Here is a 19859-nt window from a genome sequence, read left to right as displayed (position 1 = left end):
GTCTCGTCCAGACATTTCATTTGCTGTTAATCTTGTATGCCGTTATGTAAATAACCAAGCATAGAGCATGTAAATGCTGTTAAACGTATTATAAGATACTTAATAGCAACCAAACATATTGGTATAGAGTACAAAGGTAGTTCAGACCTGGTTGGTTACTGTGATTCAGATTATGCAAGTGACACTGAATCGAGGAAATCTACCAGTGGCTATATTTTCTTATTGAATAATGGCCCGATTATATGGGCTAGTAGAAAACAACAAACCATTGCTCTTTCCACAATGGAAGCTGAATTCATAGCGGCATGTGAAGCCACAAAACAATTTTTATGGCTTAGACAATTCTTATTAGACTTAGGTGAATCTCTGAATAATATGTTACTGTTGGTGGATAACCAAGCTGCTATAAAATTAATAAGTAATCCTGTGTTTCATCAACGATCAAAACATATTGATGTTAAATATAAGTTTATCCGTGAAAAGGTAGAGCAAGGATTGTTAAAAATTCAGTATGTTCAAAGCTCAAACCAGTTAGCTGATTTTCTGACAAAAGCTCTGCCTTTACAAAAGTTTTGTGTGAACAGAGATCTTGTACTTAGTTAAGCAAATATAGATGTGTTTTTTTTTTTTTTTGTTTGTTTGAATATGTTGGGACCGGCGTGATGCAACGATATGTAAAATTAGTGGGAGTATTGAGTTTAGATTAAATTAATTTTACATATACCTAGATGTCAAGCCAGTCTCGTTTATTAAAAAAAAAAAAATAGTTCCTAGTTTACTCACCTAGCGCCACTGTCAATGTAACTTTCTCTTGAATCTCTTCGATAGAAATACCAGTTCAATAAATTGAAGTATATAGAATTTCTTGCATTTTTATTAAAGGAGCGACCAACTTCCTACAAACTATAATAGAAACCGTAACCAAACTAATGAATAGTAACGTCAAATGACATTTGTTTCGTAACAAAATGGATGTTGTACATGTATGTGCCACATGTGTATTTACTGTATTTACTTCCTAAACTCATTGTTGGCCCATTAGTGGTTAATAGGTACCTTTCCTACTAGCAATATATGTAGATGTGATAGAAGCTGAGAAAATAGGAATTAGCGTTTAATATTTTAATTGTTGGTTTAGTAAGTTTTTTAAATGTTTTGATACAGACAGATGTATTGATCGCTTTTAAAACAATATTAAAGTACCTAATCCTGGCTTAATTTTACATTTAACAAAATGTATAATATGCGTTTCACAAAAATAAAGAAATGCATGGTTATTGCTAAAAGTCAAGTAAGATAAGCTAATGTAGGTACAATAGTTACAATCTCTAAGTTTCACTTATATTAAACATATGAATATGAAGGGTTCGACTCGCCTGTCATTGAAAGAGACTAGTTGACGTAACACCATTTGATGTCCACCCTGTGGAGTCAGGACGAGCCAAGGCCAACAGACATTTATATTACAGTAAAAAGTTTTCAATTTAATAATCAATAATTCTGACGCAAGTATAGATTAACAAGGTGTTGATGAATTGGTATACATTTATTCGTATCAAGCTCTTTATATCTGTTTATAGTTTATTTTATTACAAAGTCTCACTAGAAAGTTATAGGGTAAGGGAAATCGAACTGGAACAAATATCTGCTACCGAGATTCGAACCCAGGACAGTTGGCGCAGCAGGCAAGGTCACTATCGACTACGCCAGACCGCTCGTCATGACATTAAAATTTATCAGATTTTCAGTCTGTCCGGATTCAGTCTACTCTAAGCGAATTTAATATTTTGCTGTGATATCATTGTTGTTTTTCGAATTGTCTAATAGAGAAGTTGAGGTCGCAAATGAATCAGAGAATTACGCAATTTGTAGGTACGATAGTTTTTTAAGGTCTGACTCATTTAAATTTCATTAAGTACTTACCTAAACCTCCTTCCTCGGGTCTCTCGCAATAAGAAACATTTGAAAGGTGTAACCATACCCTAGGTAAAGGTTTTTCAAATCGAATACAGACAAATAAGCCTCAAGTTAAACTTAAACAGCAACAGAGGTGGGGTTCGTTAGAAGCCTTGATGACTAATCCATGACTGTGCAATGAAAAATTCTGCCAGTGATAAACTGTTCCTTGAAATACTTTCGTATCAATTTCTTCTTGACACGCATTCAAAAAACCGGCCAAGAGCGTGTCGGGCCACGCTCAGTGTAGGGTTCCGTAGTTTTCTGTATTTATCTCAAAAACTACTGAACTTATCAAGTTCAAAACAATTTTCCTAGAAAGTCTTTATAAAGTTCTACTTTTGTGATTTTTTCATATTTTTTAAACATATGGTTCAAAAGTTAGAGGGGGGCGGGGACGCACTTTTTTTCCTTTAGGAGCAATTATTTCCGAAAATATTAATATTATCAAAAAACGATCTTAGTAAACCTTTATTCATTTTTAAATACCTATCCAACAATATATCACACGTTGGGGTTGGAATGAAAAAAAATATCAGCCCCCACTTTACATGTAGGGGAGGTACCCTAATAAAACATTTTTTTCCATTTTTTATTTTTGCACTTTGTTGGCGTGATTGATATACATATTGGTACCAAATTTCAGCTTTCTAGTGCTTACGGTTACTGAGATTATCCGCGGACGGACGGACGGACGGACGGACAGACAGACATGGCGAAACTATAAGGGTTCCTAGTTGACTACGGAACCCTAAAACGCGTTCACAAGGAAATTAAGAGTTTATTAGAAACAATTTTTTTACGTATAAAATTGTTTCTAATAAACAATCCTCTTACCTTAGGATCCGGCAGTGTCAGCCAGCCATTCCTGATGTCCGCCGGGTCAGCCCCTTCCAAAGACAAGGAGGATGTGCTCTAAGCTTCTTCGTCTTCCATTGCTCCGGCTCCCACCAATGCACATTGTCCAATGAACGGGACATGTCTCTGGTCTCCATTCCGATTGTGGCTTTCAGTGGAACGGTACCGCCGGTACCGGGATAAAGATTTGTTATTTTTGTTACGTAGTTCATTGACGATTTTATCTTTCTATTTAAGGTCAGTGCGGGCAAGACCGGCATAGTTTATTTGAAATAAAGTTTGAGTGGATAAAACTCTATAATTAATGTAGTCCGGCGTAATGCGCATGGTCCTATGGGATAGCAAATATTATATTTTACAAAGCTTTTATAAGTCATAAAAATCACATTTTATAAGGCTCGGCCTGTTGACCGTCCTCCCGCGATGAGTACAGAAAGACCGTCTAGTGCTTGTTGTCGCGTAATTTCATATGAGACTAGGTTCCAAAATCATGATCATTGTTATTTTACGTAATAACAGGGCAGAATGTGCTAGATAATTAATAAAATAATGTTAAAATTTTGAACATATAAGCATTTTTCTATTTATAAGGCAAGACCGGCATAAGTCCCGTAGATAGGGTTCATAACCTTTTCTTTTCAGGTCCAGATATTGCATAATACTGTTTTTACAACGAACACCTGCGATACAATTTAGTCACGATATTACAGACTCATATAAATCCAACTACTTATCTGTTTTCGAAACTTTTTTATTAAGAAAAGGTAATAGGATATTAAGATGTCGTGAATTGGTTTGGTAACATTTCTTAGCAATGCTTGGTTTTTCTATAGTTACTACCAGAGTTACCACCTACTTGAGCTACCACCCCCGAAAACCTATTGACGACACCCATGACGACTTTTTGTCAAAGTGACAGCCAGCAATATCAATTAACGGTCGGGTAGCCGTAAAATAGTCGGTCAAAAGTGTCAAAACCGTTTTAAAGGGTACCCATACGGTCCCTGTTGGGATCAGCATTAGCTGATTATAAAAATAATAACCAACTTCAAACCCTACTCTCTTTTGAAATATTTGTCACCGCATGTTGCACAATCTAAATATACTTAAACAAAAATAATAAAAAACGGTTAGAGCTTACGATAATTCTACCAACTTAAATATGATGATGAATAATGCAGTGTAGGCTTACTTCTGTTCACCTCTTATCATTCTTCACAACCATGTCACATATATTTTATTTTTACTTAATACTTTCGAATGATTTTAGTAACACCATACGAATCATTATCAAAACTGTATTTCGAAGTTAAAATCAAAAACGGTACAACTATCATAAGCCAAAAACGTACCTATATATTGATATTGTTTAGACTCGACTTATTTCCAATAAAGCCTAAAAAATGTTGGCAACTCCTTGTTTATCATATGGCGTCTTGTCTTTCTCTTTTATGCCGGACTTTCTGACTGGGCACAATTTCTAAGTTACATATTTCAGAACATAAAACTAGAAATTGAGCGCGTTTTGAGTAGAATAATAGTACTAGTCAGAAATAACGGTTATTAAATGACTGCGTTACATACATGATATGCAAATATTCCGACTGCTTAAATTTTATTTTATTTTTTTGCGGAACCATGTTGAACTTGATGTTCGAGTTCGAAACGAGAAACAAGTTTATTGTTAACTAGTGTTCGTCCTAGGGATATGTATTGAAGGAGGCGTAGATATATAAACAAAAAAGTTATAGTCAATAGACGGTCTTTCTGGGTAGACGGTCTTCTCCACCTTATACTTATTCAGTCAAGTTGAAACAGTTTTGATTTGTACGAGTAAGTCATTTGTTTCAGAAATGAATTGTAAATTCTAAGCGTAAGTGCATTGTATGATCTGTCAGTGACAATCCATACTAATTAATATTATAAATGAGAAAGTGTGTGTGTCTGTTTGTTTGTCCGTCTTTCACGGCAAAACGGAGCGACGACTAGACGTGATTTTTTAAGTGAAGATAGTTGAAGGGATGGAGATACTTTTTGTCTCTTTCTAACCCCCCACTTCCCTAAAATGGGGAGTGGAAGTTTGTATGGAGCATTCCGCAATTTTCGAATTTGACGCTAGCGAAGCCGCGAGCAAAAGCTAGTCTAATATAAATAAATCACTAATGTTTGAAAATACCTGCACTGTAATACACTGTAACACTTTAACTAGACCCAGTATTTAATTTGTTAAAAAACTCAACACACTGAACCTCCTTTGCACCCGCTGAACAACACTACAAACTTTTCCAAGCAGACTTTTCAGAGCAAGACGTTGTAAGTCTTTACCACCCCAAGACCGGGTGCCGAGTGTTCTACGGGGTTGTTTGTTGTCACCGCCCCGTTGCCTAGCAACCGCCACGTGGCCAACCCTGACCTTAGTCTTTACCGCTACTTGCCCCCGACTTACCAAACTTATTGTACACCTCATTTTTAAAACCACTATCTTAATAACAATAATGTAAGGCGCGTAATCGATTGGCAAGGGGTTGGATATCGGTATACTGTTTATTTAAGAAATAATATAAGAACAGCGCTGTAGTAATAAGGTATATTTTCACATGTTTTAGATATCGTATTGTTGGCAAGACAATATTGAGATTCTCTCAAGAAGATTGTGGTTAGCGTGATAAAACTGATAAAGTGTCGTTTCAGTACGATCTCTGGAGAAATAGATGTCTACGATAAGCCTATGATATACCAAGTAATTGAACGACTAACATTCATCTTGCTTATCCACTGCCAAAAAGGATCGATTATCATAGAGAATTAAGTACTGTCAAAGTACAACAATTGTAGTCGAAGTTCATAAGCTGCTATCTCTCGACACAGGATTAAAACTTTATACCTCAGTTCAGAGTCAATTTACCAATATTCTCAACTTGATATTATAATATGATACCGTCTACCCATTTATTTGTTTCCCTGCTTTACTTGGCTGGCTGAATGCGCCAGGAGTGCGATGCCATAAAAAACTTGATATGTATTAAAATAATATAAATATTATTAAAATAATCAACGATTAATATTAGTGGCATGTAGCCGAGAAATGACCAAGGTTGTGATAAATTGATAATCTAGGCGACTGTAATCTCTTTTCATGGTTACGAGGTAACATTTTTTTATGTATGAAAAAATGGTAACGAAATGGGAACACTTTCTATCTCCTATTATTAGGATTGAAAAAGCTCGCGATTCTGAGTGGAATAACCACATAAAAATTTCTTTGAAAAAAATGGCCCAACTCCGTGTAGGTAGATGCATCTTTGCCACAACGTGAAATCAACGAGAGAGTAAAAATCAAACGGATGTCCTCAGCAAATACCGGACCAAATTAGGTGAACATTAATTGCCCAGACATGTTCGCAAACATGCTAACATCTGTGCCACTTTCTACATAAGTACGTGCCTGAGCTTTTATCAATATTTAGGCGCCTACAATTTTAGGTAGTCAAGCGTTGGAAATAAGTTGCAAATTTGTGTAAGGATGGTGCGCCGGAATTTTGATGTTTCGTCAACCATATCATGTAGGCGTGTAAGATGCATTGTCACATTACATTAGATTAGATCTAACTGTAACGTCCAACGTACATCTAGGTAAGACTCCTTTCACTTTTTTTTATGTGCTTATTTTATAGTTTTTATATATGTATTAAAAATAGTTAGTTGTTTTACAAGGGGGCAAAGTTGTTGTTTAACGGCACGTGCCCGAGCAAGCGAAAGATTCCAATATTGAACCGCGAGCGTAGCGAGTGGTTCATAAAGTGGAATCTTGAGCGTTGCGAGGGTATCAAGGCACGAAGGTTAAACAAACTTTGCCCCCTATATAGATATTAGGTTTATCTTAAAATTTGTTTGATCTATGGATGGTGTTACACATAGGATCTGTGTTTTTCCTAGGTTTTATGATCGAACTGAACTTGATGTAAATAACAGTTTAACGAACCAAATCTTGGTCTACCAAGTTACTGAGTTAGATTTTATTTAGGGTGTACATAATAAAGAATTTTGTATAAAATACTGGTGTTTCTTTATTCTTTCCCGAACCCTAGGTATTATGTCAACAGCCGGGCATATCTCTTAGATAGGTTGGTGACAATCCCGACATCGCCGATGTGGTCTGCCAGCATCCTGAGTACAGTCACCGGCATAAATAAGTGATGGTTTCTGCACCTTGTCGCTTTGAATCATTTGACAACTTCGTATGCCATTTCAAACAAGATGTTAATGTGAAAAGGTACAGAAATCATTACTTATTTATGCCGGTGACTGTACCTAGCCATCGTCAACTGTTATCATGCTTTTCCGTTTTGTCCGGATAGAGAGAGCTAGCTATGATAACGATATTATCGTAAGCGAGTTGTGACGTTGACTAGGCACCCCACCACGGGGATCCCAAGCCATGGTTATCTTGGCCCACAAGTCCTCCCATATACGGTATATATTAGCCAACAACACAACTTGAAATCGCAAACCACCGCATAATAAATCTAACTGCCTTGCGACAAGGCCACGATTTGATGAGTCGTCTGGCCGTGGCCATACACGTCAAGCCTGAGGCTGCAGTGACTCAGGCGGCTCATTCTAAGGCGCTTAGACTTGTGACGTCATCACTTTCGTTCCAACGATAAGTTGATTCAACTTAATGCATTCAATAGAGCCAAATGACATATTGTGGACCTCATGATGGATTTTCGCTATCGATTGAATGTGCAAGACCAGACACTCCGTTTATGAATGATTAATCTGTTCAGATACCTCAGATAAAAATGTACCTTTCTATGCGCATTTATTTTTCAAGCCTTGGATTTGCTAATATATTTATGAACTCGACTGTACCTATTTAAAGTGCTCTGTTATTGATAAAGAGAAAGGGTGACGAATAATGTTAGGAAAACCCCAACAATGTCTGTCTGTCTGTGTGACAAATTTCCGGAGCAGCCGGCCTACCATGCTTCCAATTTTATCACTTATCCACGTGGATAAGACATCTGTCACTCTCACACTGACATACTTGCTAAAGCGTGACAGATGTCTTATCCACGTGGATAAGTGATAAAATTAGAAGCATGATACGCCGGCTGGAAAAAAAAACACTGATAAAAAGTTACAGTTGCAAAATAGAAAATGACGAGCACCACCAGTGGTGAAGGCCGGATTCGAACCGGCGTCTTTTAGCAATCCGGGCTAAACGCCATGAACCCCTAGGCCACCTCGCCACGCTCGCTTTTTTTTTTCTTTAATATATGACATCTTATTTCGATTTTTAATTTATATATAGTAGTGTGACTACATAAAAAAACACAAAACAAAATATTTGTTAAAATAATTTGATTTGTTCCCATAGTTGCATAAAGTCATGAATTCATGACACGAAAGATTAATTCCCACCGAATCACGAATGTGTCATAAATCAATTATCCCAAAACATATATGTATTAACGAGTGTGCCGACCTTTCAGTAACATATATTACATGCTGTATATAATATGCTTAACTTGGAAACCTTTCAAATAGCAGTATATCACATTCATGTTCATCTAAAATGAACTTTAGTAGTTGACTTTAAAGTGCATGTTTGAGTAAAACGTGAATCGTTATACGAGGTTTGAGAACATCTCGGTAAACATTGGACATTGGTATCAAATGCTCATTATGGTCATTGCCTTTTTATTAATTTATTCGTATTTATTGCCATATTTAAAATGTCAATGATCGTAAATCAGATGAGCTAAGTGGGTTCAAGTGAGTGAGTGACTAGAGCTTCAACCACATCAGGCAGGCAAGTCGGTCGCGCGATAAATGATAAAACATCTGGCCGTACCTATCGCACTTGCAAATAGTGCGATAGGGACGGTCTGATGTTTTATGATTTATCGCGCGACCATGCTTGCCTGCCAGATCTGCCTTAGTGTAAAACTTACATATTGTACACATCTCACTTCCACTAACATGCGAGATCGGGGACGTTCTAAACTTATACCATACGCGAAATAAAGCATTAGATAATTATGAGTAGTAAGTATTATAATAACACAAACATGAAGAATACCTAGTTATTTTTTTAAAACAATTTCTATTTAGTAAATCTGATAGAAAAATATAAAATGTAAACGACCGTGACATCACTCATCTCGATTTCATATTCATTAATTCCATATTAGCAAATCGTTCAAATTCGTTTTGACAGTTCTTAAGAGGGCTTTCGTGTGAAAAACATTGAAATCGCAACCGAGCGCTTGATTATACCGTGTGTGGTATCAAATTAAAGGGCTTTGCGAGTAGTTTATAAATATATATCACATTATAGGACTTTTTCTACTTGGTCTAACAAAATATGAGAAAAAGTCCTAAAGTGGTAATAATTGTACCGGTGAAGGCTCGTTTTTAAAAAATTGCCAAAAATAAATAATAGCAATTTATAATCACTAAGGAATAACAGCAATTTAAGTAAACGTTGCAGATTCGTTAAATACAAAAATTATTTCGATGTGATGTGTATTTTCAAAGAAATTGTCACTTAATTTTAGGTAATTTCTGAAAAAAATTGATTTCGTCTTAGCCTCGTTTACTCTTTTTTAAAACCTTATAATAAAAATGTAGTCTGAGAAGTTTGTAATACAGGGTATACAAATTATAAATTTACCTGTTTCAGTGATCAAAATTGTCCCAATTTTACAAATAAGATCGACTAATTCAGCTCTATACGTGAGTTTTTCTAAAAATGCTTTAGAAAAAAATTCATAATTAATTTAGTGACTTGGTTTTCAAAAATCCAGTCTTATAAAAATCAAGATAATAAGATGCTCTAACTGAAATTTGAATTAAATAAATCTATTGGATAACGGAAAGTGTAGTATTTCACCGACTAAAACTATCAATTTTACATTCTTTTGACGTTTTTTTTGAAAGCAGCCTTAAAAAGAAGCTCATTTGACTAGAAGGAAAGTAGCCTATTAAACCAGCACGGGAAGCATGGGCGCGCGATAGACGATAAAATAGCAGGCCGTCCCTATCGCACTATTTGTAAGTGCGATAGGGACGGCCTGATATTTTATCGTCTATCGCGCGACCATGCTTCCCGTGCGGTGTTCGGAATCCCAGGAAAAATGTCACACGACTGCTGTCTTACTGATTATATGTACAGTCAGCTGTACTGACTATACATAATTAAGTACGTGTATTATTTTATCTACTATTTCTACTGACGGACGCTATTTATAAGAAAGCTTACAAAAGCCAGACAAGCTTTGTGTCCGGTGTCCAAGGATCTTCTTTGTGCGTGGTATGGTCGCGACGCCCACAGGCGCGCAATACTTCCCTGTTGCAACTAACTTATTCTTAATGACTGTCGAGTGACTGTCATACCTACTGTCTAGCCGTATTTCGACGCAGATTTTTGGAAGTATCTTACGACTAACAAAGGGTTAAGAGAAACTTTAATTTCGTCGCTACCAAAAAGCAGGGAAGCCTTCCACGAGATGTCCTTTACAAACGCTATCTTTAATCCTTTATGTAATTCGTTGTAACTTTGTTCCGATTCGGAACCAAACCGACTTTTCAAGACGATATTTTATTTTGACACAATATTTTGTCTCTAAAAAAAATCTCCTGAAATCTTAAAAAAGAATGTGGTTTTTGAGGTTTCAGAAAAAAATACACAAACTATAAATCAAATTGTTCATTAATTACGACTAGATTACTAATGCAATTGATATTTTAGAAAAATATACTTGTAGGTATGACTAAGTTAAAGGCTTTTAATTTTCTACAAAAATATTTAAACACTGAACCGAAACAACAACAACCTCGACTGCATTATTTTGTTCGGTTATTAATCCTCGTTTTATATTTATAATACAGCTCTAAACGTCAAAATGTGTAGCAGCGCCATTTGTCTGCCATTACTCATTGTACGCCGACGCAGACACCCACTGCACTGATTGCAGTCACTGCAATTACAACTGCTTGTCGCAGAGTTCTATAATATAGGAGACGCGAAGACTTACACAAAGCGGATTTAAATTTCATAAACGAGACTTGCAAAGCCTTAAAAATAGAAAATAAAAACCCACATTGCGCAAAAATAGTATTTTATGCAACAGGCGTTTAAAGGAGGTCAAAAAAGACGAGTGGCGTGGGTAACAATTTGAGGCGAAGCCGAAAATTGTTATTAAGACGCCACGAGTATTTTTTGACTCAGTTAAACACCGTTGCATACAATACTTTTTCGACGACCATGTACTTAGTTTTTAATAGTTTTTTTGAATAACTTTCGTGAAATTCACACTGTTGCCTATATTTTGACGCAAAGGTTTGCACTGTCAGCTCAACTGCCCAAAGCCTTCCCGCGTACGCGCGCAGTACCGTTATAACAATGCGTTGCCATGGTTACAGAGCCAAACAATGCGTTTTCAGTTTTTTCGATACTGCGCGCATGCGCGGAAAGCCGGTGGACGCTGGCTTTGGGGAATAGACCTTTATGTAGGGTTTTAAAGATCTATGCGCGACCCTGTAAATGACTAATAACAGTTCGGGAGTAGAAAAAATGTTTTATTCCACAGCGACCTGATTCGGGTTTGAACCTCCAAACTTTTTAATATTCTTCATTAAATTCGTTACACGTAGATGTTATTGAAAAATACAATAGGTACAATACAATCATGGAAAAATAATTAAATAAATAATAAAAGCTTTTGACAGTATGTAATGGGTTGGTTTTTGCATTTTTCAGTCCCCTGCTTTTTTACGAAAATGATGAAATAGCAAATGGGTTACCATAAAGTTCATGGATGATAATTGATAATAAAAAAAATGAAGAATCTAAACGTAGGTCAATTTATTTATTTTAATTTGGAAAAAGCGTGGAGAAATAATTATAGTTTGCTATGCCCTCGCATTTTACAGTAGTTTGGCTGACTTGCCGACTCGCTCAAACTAAAACAGCGATTGGAATTATAAATACTATATAAGTTATGCACTGTAACTATAACATAATAAGTAGATGAATACAAAGAAATAAGGCTTGATGGTCTTATTGTTCTTCAAAGCGCAAAGGAAACAATAAAGGTTATATTTTTTCTATTCAGTCTACAGTCACCAGTCACCAGTTTGGTGTCTGGTCGATTCATATCTTTTGTCGCAAAGAAATAGCAGCACACTGAGCTTAAAGCTAAAATTTGTGGGCTTCTGGGCAATGTATTACAAAAATATATTATGGGCAGTTAATAATTTAATTTGTGGGCAATATTATTACAATGTCTACGCTTATAGGACTAAACATACAATGCTAATGCCCCGTATTCTTCGTCTTACATGTTCATTTTCGTAATTTAGTAACAAATGTCATTGAAGTGTAGTACACTGGCATGTGTGGTGTATCAATTGAGATCGAGATGTTACCATACGCATTAATCAATTGGCGCCCACCGACTCGATTGGTATCGAGTCAACGTTATTGGTTAGTATTGCTTTGGCGTAATCGATTCTTATTGAATTGGCATCCTTGCGGTTAGTGTCGATGTCGGCTGGAGATGTAACTGAGGACGAGTAGGCGGTGTGTTTACTAAGCCGCATTTCCGCAAACACGACTTTTGTTGTTTTATAGTACTTATCAGCGGCCCGTTTCTCGAAAGGTACAAGCCTTGTATTACAAGTGCGGGAACTGTCAAATCGTATGGGTTGTCATGGAAACACACTTGTATTACAAGACTTGCACCTTTCGAGAAACGGGCCACAGATCAAAAGTTATAGAATATCGCTATTGACATCTGGCAAAAAAATCCACAAATTAAATTAACCTCGTAGTTCTTAGAAAGTAGTAATAGGTTTAAAAAATCTTTATTACTTATAAGAATTTTTACAATTTGTAAATTTATAATCTAAACTTAAATATTTAATAGTATCTAATATCTATCTATGCTAAGATCTGTTACTAGAAGTAGGAATCATCATTAGAATTTATAATTATTCAAAAAATTATCAAATCATTTAGCTAGACTGAAAGTACTAAGTACCTACACACGAAGATTGCGCATGAATTTAGCCCTAGAACTCGTAAACCTATTGCTTCCTGCTGTACCTACCGCTGACTATGTCGTTGCGACTTGCGTGCCTTGTCCGTCAGGTATCCCAAGAATTGTCTGAACGGACTTTTATGGGACATTTGCTGACTGTGGTTTACTCGAAAACCTGCTCTATAAACTTTACGTTTCGTATTTGATGTGATCTGTCACCACTTTATCTCCGTTTCGAGTTTCTATAGGAACTGTACGCAACTGCGTCTCCATTTGTACTGGTCATATGTAGAATAGTAGTTTGTAAGTATTTGTGAATAACCTAGAATCTAGGCATTCGAGGAATGTCGACGTAGACCTGTACTGTGGCGTCAGTAACAAATACATAATGTATTCGATTAGACGGTTTAGGTGTTGATGTTTACATTACGTTTCAAAATGCTTTTTGTATGGTCAGTACTTGAGTGTTTGCGGTTATTTATTTATTTAAACATTAATAGCACATTAAAAAAAATGGATTAAAGGACGAACTTAATGCCAGAAGGCATTCTCTACCAGCTAACCATATTATCTTTTAGCAAGGATGGTAAGTTACTAAAGTAACAGCGTTGGTGTACCTACGTGTAATGATTATGTGTACCTATTAAAAATCTACCTAATCTATCTTAATTTGCTTTATAGAGAACTAGCTTTTGCCCGCGGCTTCGTTCGCGTTAGAAAGAGACAAAAGTAGCCTATATCACTCTCTATTCCTTCAACTATCTCCACTTTAAAAAATCACTTCAATTCATCGCTCCGTTTTGCCGTGAAAGACGGACAAACAAACAGACACACCACACTTTCCCATTTATAATATTAGTACCTATGGATTATAAAAGAAAACGTTAAATTATCAATCATTTACGTATAATTGAGTTTTAGATAGGCCTGTTTTTCACAAATACTTTGTAAAGAATATAATATAGCTGTAGGTTTTTAGGGTTCCGTAGCCAAAATGGCAAAAACGGAACCCTTATAGTTTCGTCATGTCCGTCTGTCCGTCTGTCCGTCTGTCCGTCTGTCCGTCTGTCACAGCCGATTTACTCGGAAACTATAAGTACTACAGTGATGAAATTTGATGGGAATATGTGTTGTATGAACCGCTACAAAATTATGACACTAAATAGTAAAAAAAAGAATTGGGGGTGGGGCCCCCATACATGTAACTGAGGGATGAAAATTTTTTTTTCGATGTACATACCCGTGTGGGGTATCAATGGAAAGGTCTTTTAAAATGATATAAAGTTTTCTAAAAAACATTTTTCTTAAAGTGAACGGTTTTTGAGATATCAGCTCTCAAAGTCGTAAAAAGTATGTCCCCCCCCTCTATTTTTATAACTACGGGGTATAAAATTCTAAAAAAAATAGAGGTGATGCATGCTAATTAACTCTTTCAACGATTTTTGGTTTGATCAAAGTATCTCTTATAGTTTTTGAGATAGGTTGATTTAACTGTAATTTTGGTTAAATATTTGCTGCTACGGAACCCTTTGTGCGCGAGCCCGACTCGCACTTGGCCGGTTTTTACTATTTATACGTGTAACGGTAGGCTAGGCGCGACAAATGGGCTTGGTCGTGAATTATTACCTCGTTGATAGCATTTAATTAATGTAATAATGCTGTTAGGTGATATTAATTAGGTTGATCTCATCTAATTCGGTTATAAAATCGAAATGTGAATAAGAGTGCATATTATAATATTTTTTTACTCCCGAACTGTTATTCGTCATTTACAGGGTCGTGCATAGATCTTTAAAACCCTACATAAAGGTCTATTCCCCAAAGCCAGCGTCTGCCGGTTTTCCGCGCATGCGCGCAGTATCGAAAAAACTAAAAACGCATTGTTTGGCTCTGTAACCATGGCAACGCCTTATAACGACACTGCGCGAGTGCGCGGAAAGGCTGGGCAGCCGAGCTGACAGTGCAAACCTTTGCGTCAAAATACAGGAAGCAGTGTGAATTTCACGAAAGTTATTAAAGAAAACTATTAAAAACTAAGTGCATGGTCGTAGAAAAAGTATTGTATGCAACGGTGTTTAACTGAGTCAAAAAATACTCGTGGCGTCTCAATAACCCACGCCACTCGTCTTTTTTGACCTCCTTTAAACGCCTGTTGCATAAAATACTATATTGACTTACTTATATCTTTATTTTTTATAGGAACTACTGTGGGAACTGCAGACAGACTTACCATTGACATAATCAGTCATTTAAATCTAAATATAACAAATAATACTAGTAATAACTTACATTTATTAAAGCTGTCTGAATATCGTCACTACTTTGAAAAAAAACTTGTATCTTCTTCTGTCAATGAAAAGAAAAATGTAATAAGTATTGTATGCAATGCATATACTTACTGTGTTTTAACTTTGAGGAGCAGTGTGAGATACGAGATTTTTTAAAAGTAGTGACGATATGGCTTATTTGGTGACAGTCACCTTAAGTCGGCGTCGGCGACACCTACTACTGTAATTAGGCTATAACCAAATTACACAAGTTTTTAATATTTTTTTATCACACAATTAAGGTTAATGAAGTTTAATATAAATATGGTAAAAAAAACAATATTAATCAATTAACTTTCTTTTTTAAAATTATGCAAGTCTTTGAAAAATCAATAGGTACCTAAAAATATAATTTTTAATCGCTGGAATTTTAAACAATCCACTACACGAATAACACATCCAATCATCTTCTGTTTTATACTCGATTCGCCTTTCCTTTCTTTTCTGGATCTGATTTATCTTTACAACTAGTTGACCGCTTTGTTCCTTTTTTTTTCATTTAAAATGTAGGGAACAAATCAAATTATTTTATTAAATATTTTTCTGATTTGTTTTTTTAAGTAGTAACACTACTATATATAAATTATAAACTGAAATAGATACCATACACTAAAGAAAAAGCGACCAAGCCCACTGGTGGCGAAGCCGGGAATCGAACCCGGGTCTCCAGCTAACGCGGCTGACGTGATAAACCGCTACACCGACCCCGACCGAAATTTAGAATAGAATAGGTATAGAATTCATTTATTCCGTCGAAATCCACAACACGAAATTTGAATTTGAAATTTCATTACTCTGCTCATTCATTGCGTCATTTAAGGGATCTATATTTGCTCTAATTTTTGATTGAGGGATTACAAGATCTAAGTCTCCGTTTACTAAAACTTCTTGCTCTGTGGGTGCTGGTTTATTTATCAGTGTCCTGTGATGGTGCAATTACTTCTGCTGGTATAGGTAACAGTGTTGTTAAACGGATAAATGCCTGTTTTTCTGAAACCCGCTCGGATATTCGCTTTAGTAAAAGCTTTTTCATAAGCTGGTGTCAACAATTTGTGAAAGTCGTGACGAGTCGGTATTAGGTTTGGGTTTTCTCTTTTGTATTTATCTAACTCTGTTTGCCATGCAGCTTTTAATGGACGAAAAACTCCAACGTCCAGGGGTTGCAGTACATGACGAGTATGTGCTGGCATTGTAAATAATACAATCTGATGAGATTTTGCATATTCCAACACTTGTGGGGTATTGTGACTTGCATGTGAATTCATTATTAGAAAAACTGGTCTTGCTGGAGGAATATTTTCATTAAAAAACTTCAGCCATTCCAAGAACAAATCAGCATTAACCCAGCCCTTTGGTGACATTCGGGTCATACTATTTGAAAAAGCGCCATCTTGTAACTCCGCGTAATTCCCCTTGCCTTTAAAAATGACCATTGGAGATATAAAGCATCCAGCTGCATTCATGCAAGCTAACACAGTAGTTGTTGTACCTTTTTCGGCATATGAACGGTTGTAAATGTATTTTTTTCCAATATGTGTAACAATTTTTTCTGGTTTGTGTACGTACATAAGCCCTGTTTCATCACAGTTCCAAATTCTTTCTGGGGAATCCATCAAGTCGTGATCTTTGAACGTTTTTTCTAATTTTTCGTAGAAGTCATTTAAGACAATCTCGTTCGAGCAAACAGCACGTCCAGCCGAAAGATTTTCAGGTTGGCGCAAAGGCCGCAAAGATAATCCATGACGGTTTTTAAAACTAACCCACCAGTTCCAACCTGCTACTCTTTTTTCGTTGTTAAAAAACAAAGCTGAGCCTTCTGATTGCGCAAGTTCAAAAGCAATCTCCCTAATTCTGTTAACGGTTAGACCAAAACCTAGCTCTTGCATTTTTTTAATATATTGAACTAATTCAATTTCTTTGTTTTGTGTCAAAGAAAACGGGCGTCCAATTTTTGGCATAGAGACTTGTGTCTTTCCTCTGACTTGGTCTTCTTTTACTCTTTCAACGTTTCTTTTTAAAGTAGTCCAAGGGATACCAAATTCTTGTGACGCTTTGTATAATGTCATGGTTGAATTTAGCACATTTTCAATAGCTGATTTCAACGTAGCTTCATTATACTTGCGGTTTTTTCTCTTTATTTTATCGTCGTCCATGATCTGAGAATTAATAAAAAATACAATTATAACTATCGTAAAGCTAAATTCCGTAACAAACATTATATTTCCAAGGCAACTATTATAGATAATTTAATGAAAATTATATTGCTGGTTTATAACACTTTAAATTCTCGCGTTTTGTACACATTTTTTTTAATACAACCTATATTGATTCAAACTAACACAATTTTCACTCATATTTTAAACTATAACCTAGAACTGACTTATTTTTTTTTAAATATAAGCATACAACCTGCCCCATAGAAATTGCAGTTTTCAACGTTTAATATAATATTGGCAAATGTTACATCAAAATCATCAATCAGCAATATTTTTTAAAGACACACACGGGTCGTACACGACTAAAGAATCTTTTTTATCTTTTATCCAACGTATCCAAAACTATAGTTTGGCGTTGTTTACATCTCCATTGACATTTCGCTGGGACGTCAGTCTTCTGCTAAAAAAGGTAAAGGTGTGAAAAGGTAAAGTAAAAATCGTGTTAGTTTGAATCAATATAGGTTGTATGCTTGTTTGCCACCACCATGTAATTTATAAATAAAAAGATAATTAAACGTTGAAAAATAATAAGTATAATAACTCATGTAATTTGGTGATAAACACTCCCAAAATAACACCCCAACGATGCTTATCTATCGTAAATGTATTAGTTTTGGATTATATATCATAAAATTATGAACTAAATTATTTAATACACACGTTGTAACTATATTTCACTTAAAACTTACCTTGTTTTATTTGGTGATACCGTTGCGGCGTTAATAATCTTTTTGACCGGCTTTCCCAACTTACTGCAGAAAAATTACGCAAGTTTTGTTAAAAATAATAACAGATATTTAAAATACAATGTTTTTTTTTTTAAATACACTGTCCACTTTTTATACAAACCTAGGTACTATTAATTTAATAACGAATTACAAACGGAGAACCAGTCTGATACGTGTCCGCGCGGCGCCGAAATGAGGTTTCGCGCGAGAAAGCAAATATATATCTCGCTCTCTCTAGCTGACCCACAAGGATGCAATCAGAATTGTACCTTAATGATTTGACGTAAGGTCGCAAGGAAGAAGGCCGTAATTCACTTCGTTTATTCGGAATCGTGCTCCAAAGCTTCTTTCACCAAATTAGGGGAGTCACCGAATGAGGCGAGCTTACCCTACACGGCGACGGGGCTCGAGCACGCTTTGCTTTTGGAGACAGATCGATATTGTTTAAGTCACATTTGCTGTTCAAAGGTCTCATTACATCTATGCGTACTGAAGAATAAAGTACTATTTTGTTCCCAAGGGAGTTATGGATTTAGATTTAAAAATTAATACTATCTGTACAATACTTCAGGCAAAGGATGTATCAATCAGCCAAGGATTTTTGTTGCACTACCAAAATTTGACTATTAAGCTATAAAAAGTATTAGATAATATAAAAAATCATTTTAATTATGTTATACAATTATTTCAGTGTGTTTTACATTTGTTTTGTAAATTTTACGCAGATAAATCGTTATAATTTACAATCTGACAGGAAATGTGAAGGTCATCTCGATTCGCGCTTGACCGCGTTGCCACCTAATTAAATATTTTATCATAACTACAATTATGATGCCTACAATTTTTTTTTCAAAATGTGCATTGATATAATGGCATTAAAATAAAGTTTGTTCTTATAAAAAATAAAAACACGCAAAAGTATTTGGGGAAAATATGATTTTGCCCACTTCCAGGCTGCGAAACAGCGCCATCTAGTTTTAAGCCTAAAAGGCCCATACATTTCTGGGTTACGCTTTTTTGTAAGGGCTTGTCTGTCCCGGTATTATATCGTCCTTGGTCATGATAAAAAAATATTCATAGTCAGAATGTTCACGAACATCAAAAGAGACATAATATAAACTGTGTTCTAACTTCCTTGTTTATGGGCTAATAGCTGCATCAACATTATGCAACGATTGCAACGTGGAGTGCACCTCTTATCTATAAGAGTACCGACTATGATCCTCAAGTGCAAATACAAACCACTCGAAGAAGCTCTTGCGCAGGCTGCGCTATTATCAAAGGCCGATTCAGAAATAAAAATTGTATATTAACATTATTTTAGTATAAAATGAAGTAGGTAGGAAAAAGGAGAGGCGTATACATACTAAGTTAAATATTGGACGGCGTCGCATTTTTTACGCATTTTTTAGGGTTCCGTAGTTAACTAGGAACCCTTATAGTTTCGCCATGTCTGTTTGCCCGCCCGTCCGCCCGTCCGTTACAAATAAATATTGGGGACACATTACACAGATCAACTTAGCCCCAAACTAAGCAAAGCTTGTACAATGGGTGCTAAGCGACGATAGACATACTTAAATAGATTAATTTATTAACTTTTATCGTGCACTTAGACCGTTACCAGTCGTAACAGTTTAATTTAGTAGTTACATGCCACCGTACAGCCAACCAATTGGAACCCTAGGTCACTCTACAACCATGTCAAAATGACAAGCAGTAAGA

The 19859-nt window shown here is 35.8% G+C and overlaps 2 protein-coding genes across 3 annotated transcripts in view; both read right to left on the bottom strand.

The window, feature by feature from the left end:
- Window positions 1-2951, bottom strand: part of LOC125232963 (zinc finger C2HC domain-containing protein 1C) — a 32159-nt gene extending 29208 nt beyond the window's left edge. The window contains 2 exon segments of the mRNA XM_048138814.1: window positions 2794-2867; window positions 2870-2951. Coding sequence (XP_047994771.1) covers window positions 2794-2867; window positions 2870-2951 — 156 coding nt within the window.
- A 13015-nt stretch (window positions 2952-15966) lies between these two features.
- On the bottom strand, window positions 15967-18308 carry LOC125232964. Of its 2 annotated transcripts, XM_048138816.1 has the most exons (3): window positions 18259-18308; window positions 18099-18161; window positions 15967-17349 (listed from the first exon to the last, which is right to left on the bottom strand). In XM_048138816.1, exon 3 carries the CDS (start codon window positions 17344-17346, stop codon window positions 16108-16110), a length of 1239 nt encoding a protein of 412 aa, XP_047994773.1. In that variant the 5' UTR covers window positions 17347-17349; window positions 18099-18161; window positions 18259-18308; the 3' UTR covers window positions 15967-16107. The 2 variants fall into 2 exon arrangements, with proteins under 2 accessions (XP_047994773.1, XP_047994772.1); XM_048138815.1 differs by having other exon boundaries at window positions 18099-18297.
- Between the last annotated feature and the right edge of the window lie 1551 nt (window positions 18309-19859).

This window comes from Leguminivora glycinivorella, chromosome 13, assembly GCF_023078275.1.
Source record: "Leguminivora glycinivorella isolate SPB_JAAS2020 chromosome 13, LegGlyc_1.1, whole genome shotgun sequence".
NCBI lineage: Eukaryota > Metazoa > Arthropoda > Insecta > Lepidoptera > Tortricidae > Leguminivora > Leguminivora glycinivorella.
Note: the sequence above shows the minus strand (reverse complement) of the source record. Positions and strands in the feature narration are given on the sequence as shown.